We start from the raw sequence: 18,653 nt of genomic DNA, 5'->3' as shown, positions 1-18,653 counted from the left end.
AAGTAGGCCGGTAAGCCTAATGTACATCAACAGGTAAATTAAAGGAAGGAATTATTAAGGAGTTTTAAAGACTGAACAACACAGGAAAAGAACAGGAGTTTTAGGGGATACTCAGTATCGGTTCAGACAGGCGAGGTTGTGTTTTACTGATACCCTGGACTTCACTGATGAAGCAACAAAAGGATATGAAAGTGGTGCATATGATATATCGTGATTTTCAGAAAGCATTTGATAAGATCCCACATGAGAAGCCATTTTCATATTTCTCTCTTAGAGCCATTGGGTTTAAGGCCCTGTGAAGGATGCCAGTCTTATTTGCACATCCACCCACTGTCATTAACACTTGAAATGAAATTAAAAGAGCCAGAGTATCAGTTTTAAATTCACGTATGGCCCCCTTCAGAGCATAGGCCACACTATTGGTCCATGTTATGTTTCTGCTTTCTTTCGAAACAGTAATTCTTCAATTTATGTGTTTATTTAATTTAGCAAAAGCCACAAAGGAAGGTCATCTTGAAGCCTTGCAGAAACTGGAATTGCCAGTCAACAATGACATCACTGACTCCGGCTGGAGGAACTTCTTTCTCACCTTGGATCGAATGCCTCACTTGGCCGAGCTGTCCGTCAGCAGGATGTACACCCACAACCTAAAACCCAGTGCATCCACCGTGAGGGCCTTTGTGCAGTGCGTCTCTCGGCTCCCCAGCCTTCTCAATATGGTCATGTTTGGCTGGCTGCTGGATGCCGAGGATCTGAACTTGTTTGATGCTATGAAGAAGGAGCACCCACAGTCCAAATGTCTAAATATTTTATGGAAATGGGTTTTGCCTTTTCAGCCAGTTATAAAGCAGGAAGACTTTTAGTTAGCAGATGTGTTTGGGAACCAAACAGGCTGTGCTCTTTTTTTATTTTATTACCAATTATCTATTAATTTCCTACAACAAAGGAAAAAAAATCCTAAAATCAAGAAGGGAAGAATGAAAACTTTAAAACAAACCAATTAAAAGGCAACAGTCACAATTTTTCTATCTTTTAGTAGCATAAAGTTCTGTTTCATGTAGGCTGTAAGTGCCCGAGAGGAAGGACAGGCATCTTGGCCAGGATGGAAAATAATTTCTTGCCTGGATGGGAGGACAGAATGGAAGAACAAATGAGTAGGATGGCTGGATGAGGAAATGGCTTCTTGGTTGGCCGGAGTAACATAAATGGTGGACCAGTGGAAGCCAGAGGATGGGAACAGTTCCATTCCCCATATGACAGGTGGCAGTGGTCCTCCTGTAGCATCCCAGTTTGGATACCTGCAAGGGAACATGGGAACTGGAGTCCAGAAGGGAAACACTGTTGGGGTCCCTGGGTGCCTTTAGAGGATGGGTGTCCAGCTCTGGGTCTGGAGGGCCGCAGTGGCTGCAGGTTTTCATTCTAACCCTTTTCTTAATCAGTGACCAGTTGTCACTGCTAATCCGCTCCTTTACCCTTCATTTTAATGGCCCTGTTTTTAAGGATTTAGTCCTCTGAACTGATTCATTTCTTCATTAAATGGCAGCCAAACAGAAATGAGATGACAGATGACCACCTAAATTGGGGCTTCAAACTCCAATCCATTTCACTCCAACCAGTTTCTTAATGAGAAGCTAATTCTTGCTGTTAATTAAACCCGTTATTTAACTCCATGGCTTGTTGCTGCTCTCATCCTGCCACAGCACACATTTCCAGAACTGCTGTTTTTCTGTTCTTTCTAAGAGCACCAATGTCAAAATGGTTTGGTGACCTGAGAGATCAACCTTACCAAGACCATCACCTCTCTTTAATTTCAGATATTGTGTGATGGGCACAGGGGAGCTGGTCATGTGTTTTGTGTCTCGTCATTATTTGGTTACTAATTAAGGAAAAAGAAACAACAAAGGGGCCCGAGTCAAGTTCATTAAAATTAAGGCAGTTAATTAGCAGCAAAAGCTGGCCACTAATGAAGAAGATGGTTAGAATGAAAACCTGCAGCCACTACAGCCCTCCAGGACCTGCTTTAGAGCAGAGGTTCTCAACATTGGTCCTGGGGACCCCCAGTGGCTGCGGGTTTTTGTTCTAACCAGCTTCAGTTTTTAATTGGACTCTTGGGCTAATTAAGTGTCAACTGTTATTTGCTAGATTCTGTGTTTTGGGAAAAATGTAGAAATGTATAAAAAATATGCATATTTATATTAAAATGTACCAAGCAGGTACAGTGGACCCTTGACTTACGAACTTAATTCGTTCACGAGGGCTGGTTGTAACTTAAGTTGGTTGTAATTCAAGACTATTTTTCCCATAAGAAATAATGGAAATACCCATAATGCGCTCCAAACCTCCCACAGCAACACTTACTTAATCTTTTCATAATAAAAAAGGGTTTTATAATGTGCATAATTTACCAAAACCCCAATAATTTTTCTAATGTACTAACCAAAAAGTTATAAAAAGTGCCTAGCCTACCAGAAACGACAATTTCATACTGTACTCACCATTTAATTTGACATCTTTGGGCTGCAGGAAGGGAGGAGGAGGAGGAGAAAAAAACGGAAGGTGGTTATTGTTTAGAAGGAGCCTCCTTATGCAAATCTTTTCTTTGTAAAGTTGTCGAGACGGTGGATTTCGACATGCTGTACATATTAGTGAGATCGGTCACACGAACACCACTCTCATATTTCCTCACAATTTCCTTCTTCGTTTCGATTGTGATCGCTGTTTCTCAAGTTAATAATGATAGTAGTCGAGCACTCAGTTCAAAGCTGGTCGTGTTGTGAACTGCTGTAATAATACACTCCAAAGCAAGCTGGTGCTGACTCAGCCTGATGACATCATCATGTGCCGCGCCAGCCTGCTAGCTAACATCCCTTAACAATCGCTTTCTTTACTTTTGTTACCTTCTCTTACTTCCTTAGCAATTATGCGTCTTGCTTGCCATGGTCTTAGTGAATTATATATATAGATAAATCACTGCACTGACCGAAATTACGTCCACAAACACATGTATCTGGGCTTCAACTGACGCTTACGAACGCTCTCGGCTGTTTGTTTGCAATCGCACAAGCGGATACACGTGACCGCATTCGGGTCGTAACGCAAAATGTTGGTCGTAAATCAAGTTGTTCGCATGTCAGGCCGGTCGTATATCAAGGGTCAACTGTATATGGGAATAATGTATTTTTTTTCTTTTTAACAATATTTTCATCTTAATCTTCATTCTGTTATTCGTCAGGTGTTCTAATTGCTTAATTAATTAATTAATTATTTTCTAATTAGTAGGTTTAACGCTAAAGTAGTTGCAACCTTTGATTATTCAGTGGCGTTTGCTTGGCTGTCTGCTCTGCTGGTCAACAGAACGTTAGACGAGAAACAAATACTAAACTTAAAAGAAATCACACAAGCAAATTAGCAAAGTTAAGGGGAATGACCAGGAGAAGAAACGTAAATGAGTCCGAAATTCGAAACCTAAACTATCGTTCACCTAACCAGAACCAATACAAAAAAAAAAAAATCATAGTAAGGAAAACAAAAGCCAAATTTCAGAAATGTGAAGAGCAATGAATAACAAATGTAAAAAGTTGGTCTACCTTGAATATCTGCAAACTCAGACAGAGACACGGGACGCGGAACACTGATGGCGTCAACCACAGAACTTCAAGGATCGCATTCTGTAGCGACCATCACTGCATCATGAAAACAGGTACAGAAAATGGCGGCAATCTCAGAAAAGCAAAATGGCAACAAAAATCTCACAAAATATTTTTTTATACCTGAAAAGGTTTTCTATAATGAAAATAAAGGTAAAAATTGTGATTCAGCACCTTGAAAATCTCATAACAAGAAATAACCGTTAAGAAAAAAGGCTTAAGTGGTGTTCAAAAATTGACTAAACTTGCCTAATCATAACAGTGATGATAGTAGTGTATGTAAACCATTACCCCTCTGTGCCAGCCTAAGTAACGCGATCATTTCATTTATCCTTCTGTTTCCTGAATTCACTTCCTACAGTTTTATCGTTGTGAGGGGAACAGATATGGTAGCTCACAGAGAAACAAACATGCGTGTAGACATAAATATAAAATCCGTTTTTTGTAGAATTTTAGAATTGTGGATTGAGCGCACATCTGTCTACTCATAATGAACATTCTGCTAGAGAACTAGCAAGAGCTTTATGAAAAGTAGCCGGGACAAAAGACGTAATCAAAGGCCAAAAGGAGTCGAAAATGGAAAAGTCAGATGCATCCATTACCAAAGCTAAATCACAAAAACAAAATGTGTATTTGGAAGATGGAAAGACCGGGAGAGGAGCAGTACCTCCCCTGGAACACGAGAAGGCAGCCACCCCCGTGGCCACCACTAGGGGGCATCTGGATGGCTCAGAAGTCATGGTATGCAGCACTTCCACCAAACCAGGAAGTGCTGCAGGAAGTTCATCAGGGAGCACCTGGAGCACATCCGGGTACATTATAAAAGGGGTCGCCTCATTCCATTCGGGGAGCCGGAGTTGGGTGGTCGTGGACAGATCAGCAGAGAAGAGTGGAGGCGGCAGAAGGAAAGAGTCAAAGAAAGGACTGAGTTATTGCAAGTCTTTGAGCTGTGTGAGTTATTGTGGCGGTGTTGTGCAGAACTAAAATAAAAGCGTATGTTTTGGACATCTGGCTGTCTCGGTGTCTGTCTGTGTCTGGGGCGTCTTTCACAAAAAGCAAAAAATACTAGCAGGAATCAGCGCCAGAAAAAACTTTTAGGAGGAAGATTTAATTACAACAAAAGAACAATTGACAACTTGGATAGGAAATTAACTTTTTGATGACCTTTTACACCTGTCACATCGTTGACAAAAGGGTTACAACCTCTGAGGACACACCCTTAACAACACGAGAAGCTTCCTAACGACGGGAGCACAAATGAAGATTATTATGAAACAACAAAAATTTTGGCAAAAAATTTTAGGAAAAAGATTTGGTTTGAACAAATGAACAATTGACAAAAAAAGAGTTTTGGAATGTGGGAACTCAGATAGGAAAAGAACATCAGGAGCACCACTGGAGATGACTGGGAAACAACAAAAATGGTGATGAAAAACTTTTAGGAAAAATATTGGGTTTGTGATGTACCATCTGTTGGAATGACAAATGCAATGTATATATCAGTGCTACATGCCATTTGGTATTTGATTTGGAAAATCAACGTTAATGTTTGTGATGCACCATCTGTTGGAATGACAAATGCAATGTATATGTCTCTGCTACATGCCATTTGGTATTTGATTTGGTAAATCAATGTTAATGTTTGTGATGCACCATCTGTTGGAATGACAAATGCAATGTATATGTCTCTGCTACATGCCATTTGGAATAAGATTTGGAAAATCAGTGTTCATTAGAGATTCTAAATTGTCCCTAGTGTGTGCTTGGTGTGTGGATGTGTGTGTGTGTCCGTGCCCTGTGGTGGACTGGTGCCCTGCCCGGGGTTTGTTTCCTGCCTTGTGCCCTGTGTTGGCTGGGATTGGCTCCAGCAGACCCCCGTGACTCTGTAGTTATGATATAGCGGGTTGGATAATGGATGCTAATGTTTGTGATGTTCCATCTGTTTGAATGCCAAATGCAATGCACATGTCTCAGCTACATGCCATTTGGAATAGGATTTGGAAAATCAATGTTAAAGTTTGTGATACACCATCTGTTGGAATAACAAATGCAATGCATATGTCTCATTACGTGCCATTTGGTATGCGATTAGTAAAAGCAGTGTTAATGTTTGTGATTCACCATCTGTTTGAACGACATGAACACAGAGAGAGACACACACAGACATTTACTGAGATGGATATATGGAGTATATTTAGGATCAAGATGTGCCATACTCTATCCAGGATGGAAGCAAGAGAGGATTGAAGCAACTTCATGCCATCACAGGGTGCACATAATCACTCAGGTCACAGCAGGACATTTTAAGAGTCCCCAAGTGAGGACATGTACATTTTATTTTTTTTAAAAAAAGCACACATTCATTAAAAGTGTCCTTTTTAAAAAATACTTTTATTTTCTCATTAAGTTCCCAAAGCCAAACATTGAAGAATGCAAATCATGACAATGTAGTGCAGCATTTTTTTTCTGAAACCAACAAAGAAAAATAATAATGCTATATATAATTATACGTTACATATAATTACATAAACATATATAATCCCCATATAATTGACTCATTTATTCTGTCCAACCTAGAAAAGCCACAAAGCAAACATTCTTTATACATTTGTAAACACAAGGAAACCATCTGTTATTTTGTCCTTTCCAAAAATATAAAATGACAATGTGACAAATAATAATGACCAATGATGATAAGCTATTGCTCAGAGAAGTTCCAATTCTATGATTATCTTGTTGCGAAAGGAGTTTTCATACTCTTAAATCGAAAGCATATTCATTCTAGTAAGCATTTCATAAAAAGCTGTCAAGTTCAAAACAGTAACAGTCGACTTGTGTCAGAGCCTGCCAAGATAAAAGGCCATCTGTTCAGAGGTGAAGCATTTCTGATTATTCTCATACACTTGAAACTTTACAACCTCAATTAAGATAATACATTGCCACTGTGTACTCCTTTAGAAAGGGCTGCTCTTGGAAGAAGAGAATATCCACAAATCAGTATAGTTCTGCCCCAAACATCCCAAATGTCCATGCACAACAATCCTCTGGACAAAAAAAGTAAACTACCCATAACCCTGAACACAATTAAATATTATATACTTTGGTAAAGGCAACCCAGTAAAGTAAAGTGAATAGACTGAGGCAGTGGAACAAAATGCTGCATTCACGTATTTGGCATCTGCAATATAGCTTCATGAAAGCCAGGCAGGCGGACAGGCGGAGGAACAGATGGAGCAGTGGGCCTTTACTCCTGTGTGCGCGGGAAAAAAACTCTTAGACACGGAGCGGGTGGGTTTTCTACATGTGGAACTCAAAGTAGAGCATTTCTGAAAATGGTTAGTGGCAACATTTGGTTTGATGTGCTTAAGTGGGCAAGAGTCCACGATTAGGGTAATGAAGTTTAAACCTGAAGAATCCAACTGCTCTCTCCCTGATGTCCCCATTCCAGTAGCAAGAGAAGTGGGAGTAGGGGTATAGGAACTAGAACACCTAGAAAAAGAAAACACAGAATTGGAAACATTAACACATTTAATTCCAGCAGACAGTTTTCCTGTAGGTCTAGCTGCAGACCTCCGACGACAGACCCCTCTCTGTGGTTACTCCAGCTTTGGGATGCTGTGATATCTTTAAGTGGCCTGTGGCTGCAGGTTCTTGGTACAGGGCGACAATGTGTACACGTAAAGATTGCTGAATATCCATCCATCTATCCATTATCCAACCCACTATATCCTAACTAAAGGGTCACGGGGGTCTGCTGGAGCCAATCCCAGCCAACACAGGGCGCAAGGCAGGAAACAAACCCTGGGCAGGGCACACACACACACACACACACACACACCAGGGACAATTTAGGATCGCCCATGCACCTAACCTGCATGTCTTTGGACTGTGGGAGGAAACCCACGCAGACACGGGAGAACATGCAAATGATGCTGAATATAAATAAATACATACATACAGTCAAAGTAAAAAGTATGTGAACCCCTAGGAATTCTCTCTTTTTATGTCTAATTCCCATATAAAACATGTCAGTCACAATAATTAACACACACAGTCTCCTATAACTAAAGATACACAGATTTTCAGGGAGTTTTTGACCATATTGAATAAATCATTCAAACTGTGAAACTGAAGGTTGGAAAAAGGAAGTGAACCCTAACCCTAATGACTTTTTAAAAAGCTCATTGCAGTCCGAATTTAGCACACCTGGAGTCCATTTCATGAAACGAGTTCAGAGGTGTGGCCTTGAATGACTTTGATTGATCACAAACACTATAACGTTGGAGTTTGAGCTTTTGGCCAGAAGCATATCCTGATGGGAATCACGCATCACACAAAAGAGCTGTCTGAAGAGCTACGATGGAGAATTGTCCATCTACATAAGGCTGGAAAGGGTTACAAAGTCCTCTCAAAGATTTTAGATATTCATCAGTCTACAGTTAGGCATGTTGTCTATAAATGGAGACAATCTGCTATTCTGGCTACTCTGTCTAGAAGTGGGCGCCCTGCCAAGATGACCCCAAGAGCACAACGCAAAGTCAGCAGTGAGGTAAAGAAGAACCCTAGAGTAACAGCAATGGACTTGAAGAAGTCATTAGAAGTGGCTAACATCTCGGTTCATGAGTCAACTATACACAAAACACTGAACAAGAAAGGAGTCCATGGCAGGACACCAAGAAGGAAGCCACTGCTATCAAAAAAGAACATTGCTGAACGCCTGAAGTTTGCGAAAGAGCACTTGGACACTCCACAACGGTACTGGGAAAATGTTTTGTGGAGTGATGAAACCAAAATTGAACTGTTTGTGAGGAACAAGCAGAACTTCATTTGGCCTAAAAAGGGCACTGCATATAAACATCAAAACATCATCTCTACAGTAAAGTGTGGTGGAGGGAACATCAGGATTTGGGTCTGCTTTGCTGCATCAGGGCCTGGACAGCTTGAGGGGAAAATGAATTCACAAGTTTATCAACAAATTCTCCAGGATAATGTGAGGGTGTCTATCTGTCAACTTAAGCTCAGAAGAGGCTGGGTGATGCAACAGGACAATGAGCCCAAACATCACAGCAAATCCACAGCACAATGGCTTCAGAAGAACAAACTGCGCCTTATTGAGTGGCCAGTCAGAGCCCAGATCTCAATCCTACTGAATGACTTGAAGAGAGAGAGCCATACACAGAAGACAACCAAAGAATATGGAAGAGTTAAGGCAGTTCTGCAGGGAAGAATGGGTTTAAATTCCCTCCGCACGATGTGCAGGTCTGGTCTGCAGGTACAGGAAGCGCCTGGTTGAGGTCACTGCTGCCAAAGGAGGGTCAGCCAGTTTTTAAATCCCAAGGTTCACTTACTTTTACCACTACCACTGTGAACGTTGAATGCGATTGTAAAATAAAGACATGAAAGAGTAGAATTTTGTGTGTGTCATTGGCTTAAGCTCATTGTGTATATCGGTACCTGTGACGTAGATGAAGAGCAGAACACTTTTTATGACCAATTCATGCAGTAAACCAGATCTTTCCAAAGGGTTCACATACTTTTTTTACCTTAACTGTACATACATAGATACAGCTGCATTTCACTAAAAAGATTAATTTTGCACATTAACAAGTATACGACTTCAGCAAAAAAAAAAGTTTACCATTTCTGAATTTGTTACTATAACATAACAATAATTACACTGCATGTGTGTTTAACCACATAATATCTAAAAATAACAAAGGGGTCTGCAGTCAGGTCCTTCTACTGTGGATTGAAATAGGTTTAGTTTATGTCACTTCTTGTATTCCTTCTTCTTGTAGTTCTTGCATTAGCCAACAGTAGTAATAATAATACTAATACTACTACTAATAATAATAATACATTTTATTTTTAAAGCTCCTTTCCCGTGCTCAAAGCAGTTACACTTCAGAAGAAGTCATCTACCTAAAGCTAAGTCTGTTCGGGCCCAGCCAGAACTTGGATGGGAGACCAGCCAAAAAAAGCTTGGGTTGCTGCTGGAAGAGATGTTGGTGAGGCCAGCAAGGGGCACTTCCCAATGCCCCAATGCAGTGACCGGGACAATGTGCTGTAAAAATGGCACCGTCTTCCAGATGAGACGTAAAATTGAAGTCCTGAATATCTGAGGTCAATAAAGATCCTTCGTAAAGAGTAGGGTCTATCACGATGTCCAGGCTAAATTACCCACCACAGCTTAGTCATTCTGGTCCCCTAATCATCCCCCCGTCTGTAATTGGTTCTCACTCTCACCCCTTCACCACCTAACAGAGCTAATGTGTGGTGAGTGTACTGGTGCAAAATGGCTGCTGTCGCATCACATTAGTGGTGGTTGGAGTGGCTCCACTCTCACAATCTAAAGCGCTTTGGGAAGTGAGAGAAGTGCTATATAAGTGTAAAGAATGATTATAATTGTTATTCTTCATTTAATTGTGAAGTTAAATTACACTGGACACCAACTTTTTTCCAAAAGATTTGCTTCCTTTAAAATGTTTGTTAACGCTGAGATTTCAGTGAGACTGTGCCACGCAGGAATCGGAGAAACACGAAATTAACTTTTACTGAATTTAGTGTGTTTAATCACTTAATGATGCTGACACATTGCATTAGTGCAACTGATTTAAAATGTGCTGCTGCTGATTTTTGTTTGTCCTCTGCACCTGATGCTTCTCGTGTCAATGTAATCAAACAGCGTTGGTGAATTCCACGTGCCCTGATACCACCTTTCCACCACTGCAATATCCTGACGAAACCTTTCACCATGTTCGTCACTGACTGCACCAACATTAGCAAGGGAAGACGTTTCAAGTGTCAATGCACAAAAATGAATCTTTAGCGACATGTTACACTTCATGGCTTTGTATGCCTGAAGCGTGATGTCAACGCTCCTGATGTAGTTTGGCGGTCTGTAGTTGCTAAGAAACATCCCTGAATGCCTTCCCTATGATTTCTTCCGGCCCCATTAGGAGATCTTCAAACCGCTTGTCCAAGTGAACAGGTGAGCGTGAGCGCATGGATAACTCCCAGGTTTAAAGGGGCACGAGACGCGTGACAGAGGAATGGGTGTCCAGGACCCTTGTCAACTGGTTGCTGGGCGAGCGGTAGGACGTCCGGGGATGCTTGAGAACAGGAGTCTGTTAATAATAGAAATGTGTTGTGAATGAAAGACCCTGATAAAACAGCAATTGGATGGGTGCAATTTTCACAGTAATTTTTTTGTTTTGATACTTGAGATATATTTTTTTGTAGTACATTCTATAAGCTTGTTCCTTTGTCTTTTTGTTATGCACAACCTTTGGGACTGTTGTAGCCATTTATTTCACAATAAATTGCACCTTTTGTCAAATTACACTTCTGTGTCTACATCTCTTACTGTCCCACTGACCTCAGTCCCTCTATCAAGGACTTGAAGTCTGCTAGTTTTATCTGTTATTATATTATCAAATGAGATGACCCGGTTAATACCCCAACATTTATTTTGGATGTCCTGTCATATCTCTCATATTAAAGAAAGCAAAATATATTGGCTCTGTGGCTCAAAGGAGCTGGGCTGGTAACTCGAAGGTTGCCAGTTCAAATCCCAGTAGTGACAGAAGGAATCCTACTCTGTTGGGCCCTACAATTGCTCCAGGGGTGCAGCACAAATAGCTGACACTGGACTCTGCCCCTAAAACTCTGAGAAATTTGGGGTATGCAATAAAGAAAGTTTTCGCTCTGGGAGTAATACAGTATACCATTTAGTCTTTTGGGCAGCACGGTGGCGCAGTGCTAGCGCTGCTGCCTCGCAGTTAGGAGACCCGGGTTCGCTTCCCGGGTCCTCCCTGCGTGGAGTTTGCATGTTCTCCCCGTGTCTGCGTGGGTTTCCTCCCACAATCCAAAGACATGCAGGTTAGGTGGATTGGCAATTCTAAATTGGCCCTAGTGTGTGCTTGGTGTGTGAATGTGTTTGTGTGTGTCCTGCGGTGGGTTGGCACCCTGCCCAGGATTGGTTCCTGCCTTGTGCCCTGTGTTGGCTGGGATTGGCTCCAGCAGACCCTGTATTCGGATTCAGCGGGTTAGAAAATATGGATGGATGGATTTACTCTTTTCTTTCAGGTACTGCATATACATTACTGGCATTTAAAAGTAGTATCAGATGGAGTCATTACCTGCAATGTATTTAGCTTTTGCCAGTCTTCTTGGGATCCACTTGCTGTTCTTTTGTCTGTTGGAAACAGCAAATAAAGAGCAGCTTTAGTACAGGAACCTTAAAATTCAACCCCAGCGTCCTCCTTTATCCCATCAACAAGGCTTTCATAGATGACTGAATTCAATTATCTGTCAAATTATTGTTGTTATGTTATAGCCAGGCGGCACGGTGGCGCAGTGGGTAGCGCTGCTGCCTCGCAGTTAGGAGACCCATGTTCGCTTCCCGGGTCCTCTCTGCGTGGAGTTTGCATGTTCTCCCTGTGTCTGCAGGTTAGGTGCATTGGCGATCTTAAATTGCCCCATGTGTGTGTGTGTGTGTGCCCTGTGGTGGGCTGGCACCCTGCCCGGGGTTTGTTTCCTGCCTTGCGCCCTGTGTTGGCTGGGATTGGCTCCAGCAGACCCCCCGTGACCCTGTAGTTAGGATAAAGCAGGTTGGATAATGGATGGATGGATGGATGTTATAGCCAGACTTTATTGACTTTACTTTTTTTGGTGTTTTTGTTACTTCTAAAGTATTTTTCATGTTTCTTTACAATTCATGTTAATATGGTTATGTCTATTTAGTATTGATGTATTGTGTATTTAAATGTGTATACAGTATGTTCCTTGTGGTTTAAAGGTGTGAACCCCAAGAGCTGGGATGAAGGATCGCTCTCAGTTTTTATAATATGTGAGGCTGGGGAGTTGGCCCCTCAGTGGTTCATTGACATTTGCAGAGTGCACATTTCTCCAAGTATTTCAGTTTTTTGATTTATTGCTTCATTTTTTTTGTGATAACCAATTTCCGGATTATGTATTGGATTTGGTTGCTTTGGATTGCTATTTTAAGCAAATCCTTTTTTTTTTTTCCTTTCTTTTTCTGAGAATTTAATACATTCTTCATGTACAAAGGTCATTTGTTTTGGGTTGCTTTATCCAGCCGGTGGTTTGGCAGCTCCTCTGCCTTGAAAGGCACTTTGGTATACTTCGAGACATTACAAGTATATTTTGATCTTTAAAAGCCAGGGCCCCGTTTTAGGCCTTTGCTGGCCAAAGCCAGCCTATGGTGGTAAGGGGCTGGCATCTCAGCAAGACTATACTGGGCAGACTAGTGAAGCTCCTGGCCTGCTTTGTGGGAGTTTTTGGAAGCCCCCTTTCACCGTGTTTGTACCACCTCTCTTCTTTCTTGGTAATTTCTTGACATCTGTATTTTTTTTTTGGTTGTCTTTGTTTTTTTCGGTAATTTTTAATTGATGTTAATTTATCTAAACCTTTCTAGTGAGAAGTCAAGCAAAATGACACATTTTATTGGCTAACTAAAAAAGATTCGAGGTAACTCGGGCCCCTTCTTCTGATGAGATGTAGTGACTACATGGTAATGATTACATCCTACCTGAAGAAGGGGCCGAGTTGTCTCCAAAGCTTGCTAACTGTAATCTTTTTAGTTAGCCAATTAAAGTCATTTTGCTTGACTTTTCACTACGTCCATAATGGCTAACACGGTACAACACCCTAGTACTCTAAACTTTGCTAAAAGTTTCTTTTGCATTGTGTTTTCATTTTCTATTTTTAATTATACATTTACAATTTTTGAATAATTTTGATTTTTGATCCTTTCTGCATTTCCCTTATTTTCTCACTGCTTAGCTTTGGATTTCACATTGTGTTATTAACTCTTGAATCTGCTAAGTTGAATAATTGAAAAGTTTCATTTCAGTGTGTCGAAGGATTTAGTAGTCCCTCCTAACCCTGGGGCTATAAATTCCTACCAACTTTACCTTGGTTGCTTTTGGATCCTTTTCAGGCGATTTTGTTGAAAGTGCAGAATTTGATGCAGAACCAGCAGCATCTTTCTTATCTTCAACCTAAAAACAAAGAAAGGATGTCATAGTAATTTTAACATTGCATCTCAACCGATTATATTTGAAGAAAAGATGGACAAACTAAGGTGTTGTAGAACTTTTTTATACACACACTCACTCACTCACTGGCCACTTTATTAGGTACACCTTGCTAGCACCGGGTTGGATCCCCTTTTGCTTTCAGAACTGCCGTAATTCTTCATGGCATAGATTTAACAAGGTGCTAGAAACATTCCTTAGGGATTTTGGTCCAAATTGACATGATAGCCTCGCGCTGTTGCTGCAGATTTGTTGGCTGCACATCCATGATGCGAATCTCCTGTTCCAACACATCCCAAAGGTGCTCTGTTGGATTGAGCTCTGGTGACTGTGGAGGCCATTTGAGTCCAGTGAACTCATTGTCATGTTCAAGAAACCAGTTGGAGATGATCTGAGCTTTGTGACAAGACGATTTATCCTGCTAGAAGTAGCCATCAGAAGATGGGCACACTGCGGTTGTAGAGGGATGGACACGATGGTCAGAAACAATACTCAGGTAGGCTGTCATTTAAATGATGCTAAGATGGTACTAAGGGGCCAAAAATGTGCCAAGAAAATATCTCCTACATCATTACATCACCATTACCATTGATACAACCATTGATAAAGGCAGGATGGATCCATGCTTGCATGTTGTTGACACCAATGTCGTAGCAGAAATCGAGACTCTTCAGACAAGGAAGTGTTTTTTCAATCTTCTGTTGTCCAATTTAGGTGAGCCCATGTGAATTGTAGCCTCAGTTGCCTATTGTCAGCTGACAGGAGTGGCACCTGGTGTGGTCTCCAGCTGCTGTAGCCCATTTGATTCAAGGATCAATGTGTTGTGCATTCAGAGATGCTGTTCTGCATACCTCGGCTGAAACCAAATTCATTTGCAGTGAGTGTGTGTGTGTGTGTATATATTGTGGTGGACGCTCAGGACACACGCCTGGCCAGGATGCCCCTTTGGCACTGAATCTGGGGCAGCAGCCATTAGAGGCTTGTTTCTTCCCCCAGAACACTTGGTGACAGCCCCCTGGGTTGCATCGGGGCCACAATTCTGGAACACCGGAGCTCATCCCTGTTGAACTCCGTGGCCACCACCAGGAGGAGCTGCACAGCTTCCTTAGCCCGTGTGGGCTGTACTGCAGTCACACCCAGAAGTGCAGCCTGAATTAGTTTAATTATCACCTGAAGCACTTCTGGTGGGCTATAAGAGAAGCCTACAGCCGGTACTCGGTGCGCCAGGGAGGAGGAAGAGTGTGTTTTGGGCACTGTGTAGGGCCTGTGGGACATGGGGTAGACGTGCCCCACGGGTGAAGAAAATAAAATCTTTTTGTTTCATTTTTATGTGCCTCCATTGTCAGTCTGTCAAGGCAACGCCAACAGAGCACTTTTGCAATATATATATATATATATATATTTTTTAATTTTGCAACTTGTAATGTAATGCAGGAAAACAATACAAGACAAAATTATTGTTCTAAATATCTTTTAATAAACGAAAATGTCTCCCCGCCATTTTGGAATGCAGGGCAGGTGCTGCCATCTATCGGCAACAAAAAATGTTTTTGTAAATTCTCTATGTAATAAACTTAATAAGTTATAGCGTAATGCAAATTGCATAATTAGACCTGGACCACCCTGTATGTATGTGTATATGTATATGTATATATATATATATATATATATATATATATATATATATATATATATATATATATATATACATATATATATACATGTATATTGTGGACTGGGACCCGGACACAGGCAGACGGACAACATAGTTCCACCATACACTATTTATTTATAATAATATTTAGAAATTCGTGCTCACAAACCCCAGTGCCTCTTGCACCGATTCCCCAAAGTCCAGGCCACACTCTCAGTCACTGTGCCTCTCTTTCAACCGCCTCCCGTCCTCACGCCAGCTCTGTCCTCTTCCACCCGACATCCACTGCTGACTGGAAGGAGACGGCCCCTTATATGGGAACCCGGATGGGCTCCAGCTGCTTCCCGGCAATCAGTCATGGCCACACCCCAGTGTGGCGGAAGTGTCGGCTGCACACCCGGAATCCGTCCGGGTGTCCCCTGTTCTCTTCCCCCCAGCACTTCCTGGTGTGGCGGAAGTGCTGGGCTCCAGGGTTCCTCAGGTACCTGGGCGCCGCCTGGCGGTGGCCACGGGCCCCTACAGGGTTGGGCTTCCAAGCCCTCTACCCGTGGCCCCCAATGCAACGAGGGCGATCACCCCCTTACAGTCTGGAGGAGGCACAAGCCCTCCTCCGGTCGTCCTGGGCGGGCTCCAGCCCCGACCGGGTCCCACACGGGATACTCCGGCATCAGGGCGCCGCCTGGCGGTGGCCATGGGTCCCTACAGGGCTGGGCTTCCAAGCCCTTTACCCGATGCCCCCTACATAACCAGGACGGACGCCCCCTCATGGTCTGGAGGAGGCACAAGCCCTCCTCCGGTCCTCCTGGGCGTCCTGGCCGGGCTCCAGCCCTGGCCGGGGACCACAATATATATATATATATAGAGAGAGAGAGAGAGAGAGAGACCTCTGGTTTTATGTAAAAGCCGACGTTTTTAATGAACACACAGTATTCTTAGGCAGCGTACTGTACTGTATATTTCTGACATCATCGTCATCTCCATTATGTGTACGACATCATCATGGGCCTTCTTATTTAAAGGCAAGCTACAGCACATACAAAGGCATTGTCTGAACTTTGTTTCCAAAGAAATACCTTGACCAAACTAGTTTTCTCTGGAAATTTCTTATCAAGGCAGTGTGCGACTTATGTTCACCCCTTTGTGTGAGGAAGCTGGATAAACATCCAGACAGGGATATCCATTCTAACAATACAAGATTTAGGTGGGACAAAACCCTTCCACACTACAAAATGGCAAGAAAGAACCATTCATTGACAGAATGGTCACGTTCTGGTAGCTCACTCACTCGCACTTGCCAGCGTTTCAGATATCGGAGGAAGCCAGGGAACCTGGTGCAACTTTTAAAACGAGGGGAGAATATCCACACTCCAGGGGAGAATCCAAAGGAGATCCTTATAGTAGGAGACAACAGGCTAGGTCATCCACTCAGTCACGTGGCGTCCTTTTTATATAACGTAAAAGCGACTGTATTTCAAACCGAATCAGCTTACCTTTTCTGGAGGTTGAGAATCAAAACCCTCAAGTAAGGTATCAATGGCAGAATTTTGTTCTTTGGCAATCTGTAAAAATATGGAGAAACATTTATTCAGACTGGATTATAAACTCTTAAACTACTTACGATGACACTGAGTGCACTGAGTGAAATGACTATTGCATGCCATCCATCTGGATACTTTTCTTCATAATCCAAATCCAAGTTTCTAGAATAATATTACAACAAATCAAATGCTGTGTTATACTCTAGTGGGCTTCTCATTGACTTATCCTTAGCATTATGTTTATCACGTCCTTTCTATTTCTATTTTACATGAAAACATGAGATTAAAAATGTTTTCTTGGGCGGGAATAAAAGGCGCCGCCTCCTAACAGTCGGGAAGCTAGAGTCGGGAGAGGGAGCAGGACGAAGCTCCCAGGAGGAGATTGGTGGCCAAGGACATTGAGAGAGGCCAGTGTTGAGTACACTGTGTGTGATTTGGGACTGTGTTTATTGACGAATAATAAACGTGTGACTTTTATAAAGATGTGGTCTCCGACTGGTGGTGTCCGGGCAAGTCTGACACCCTGTAGTTAGGATATAGCAGGTTGGATAATGGATGGTTTATAACAAATCAAGTATTTATTTTTACGCTTTCAATACACTTCGCGAGACGTTTTTTTCCACCACTCAGAACAGTTGATTGTGTTCCCTTTTAGGGCTTTTTGTTTCTCCTTTTCCATATTGGCAAAACGTTTCCCTTCGAGGACTTTTTTCATCCGGGGAAAAAAAAAAAAAAGTCACACAGGGAGAGATCAGGTTTATAGGGAGGGTGACAAATGGGGGTCATGCCATTTTCGGTCAAAAAAACTGCTGCATCGTCTTGGTTTAAGAACCAGTCACCTGTTTGCCAAAACTGGGGACGTTTCTTCTGCAAATCCTGACGCGACCTTATCAAAAATTTCCGGCTAAAAGCTTTTGTGGACCGTTTGACCCAGAGGAATAAATTCCAAGTACACAAATCCCCCTCACGGCAAAGAAACAGATGATCATTGTTTTTCATATTCGACTCCGCTAGTAGTGCTGCACGTTGTTCGTGCAAATCAGCCATCGCAAAATAGGCAAACTCGTTGAAAGGGTCTTTGAGAAAAATTCACTGAAGCCGAACGCAGCACCTCACAACAATGCCTGCTCTCCTAAAGATAATTCTGTTCTTTTTGGGCCCCCTACTAGTATAGCATAATATAAATTGATTGACAGTTTTATTTACTGACTAATTACGAAGCTGTGATGCCAAAAATGTTTTCATTGTGTCACACATACACGTCACTACATCATCCTCTGGGGTCTTGTGAGGTATTGCACTTCCACCATGAGTTGAGTGGGGGCGCTGGTGCTAACTTTATGCTTTTATAATCCCTCTGCTGTGCCAAGAAGACCCCCATTGAGGGCAACTGACTTCCATCCCCTTCTGGTTGAGGTATCCCACAGTTCCCGGAAGGAGGCGTCACTTGTTACAAAGACACACCACAGGATGGCGCTCCTTCCCACAGTGACGGTAACAGGCTTTCTAGCCAAGAAAGGTTCCTGAATCAAGGACCCTGATTTTCATTTTATTTTATCACCATCAGGCACACTTTCTTTTTTTTATTCCTTGTCTCAATTAAACAGGGACGACTGGGTTGGCACCCCAACATTTCAAATCCTGGACCTGGCAACTCCATATGCTTACCTGCTTGGGGTCTTTAGGCTTGACCTCTTCTTTGCTACCAGCTTCAGATCCCTGCAAGGACACGAGTAGGCAGAATAGAAACATT

At 42.3% G+C, this 18,653-nt stretch overlaps 2 protein-coding genes across 10 annotated transcripts in view; one reads left to right on the top strand and one right to left on the bottom strand.

The window, feature by feature from the left end:
* LOC120532382 (baculoviral IAP repeat-containing protein 1-like) overlaps window positions 1–1,548 on the top strand; it is an 85,282-nt gene extending 83,734 nt beyond the window's left edge. The window contains 1 exon segment of the mRNA XM_039758323.1: window positions 490–1,548. Within this exon segment, the coding sequence (XP_039614257.1) occupies window positions 490–863 (374 nt within the window). The 3' untranslated portion in view covers window positions 864–1,548.
* Window positions 1,549–6,019: 4,471 nt separating this feature from the next.
* The window catches only part of LOC120532379 (calpastatin-like), a 203,534-nt gene continuing 190,900 nt past the window's right edge, over window positions 6,020–18,653 (bottom strand). For all 9 annotated transcript variants that reach the window (XM_039758313.1, XM_039758318.1, XM_039758320.1 and 6 more), the window contains 5 exons: window positions 18,569–18,619; window positions 16,853–16,921; window positions 13,586–13,672; window positions 11,789–11,844; window positions 6,020–7,136 (listed from right to left, as the gene is read on the bottom strand). In XM_039758313.1, the coding sequence (XP_039614247.1) occupies window positions 11,800–11,844; window positions 13,586–13,672; window positions 16,853–16,921; window positions 18,569–18,619 (252 nt within the window). In that variant the 3' untranslated portion in view covers window positions 6,020–7,136; window positions 11,789–11,799. The remainder of the gene's footprint in view (window positions 7,137–11,788; window positions 11,845–13,585; window positions 13,673–16,852; window positions 16,922–18,568; window positions 18,620–18,653) is intronic.

Source organism: Polypterus senegalus, chromosome 7 (genome assembly GCF_016835505.1).
Source record: "Polypterus senegalus isolate Bchr_013 chromosome 7, ASM1683550v1, whole genome shotgun sequence".
Classification (NCBI taxonomy): domain Eukaryota; kingdom Metazoa; phylum Chordata; class Cladistia; order Polypteriformes; family Polypteridae; genus Polypterus; species Polypterus senegalus.
Note: the sequence above shows the minus strand (reverse complement) of the source record. Positions and strands in the feature narration are given on the sequence as shown.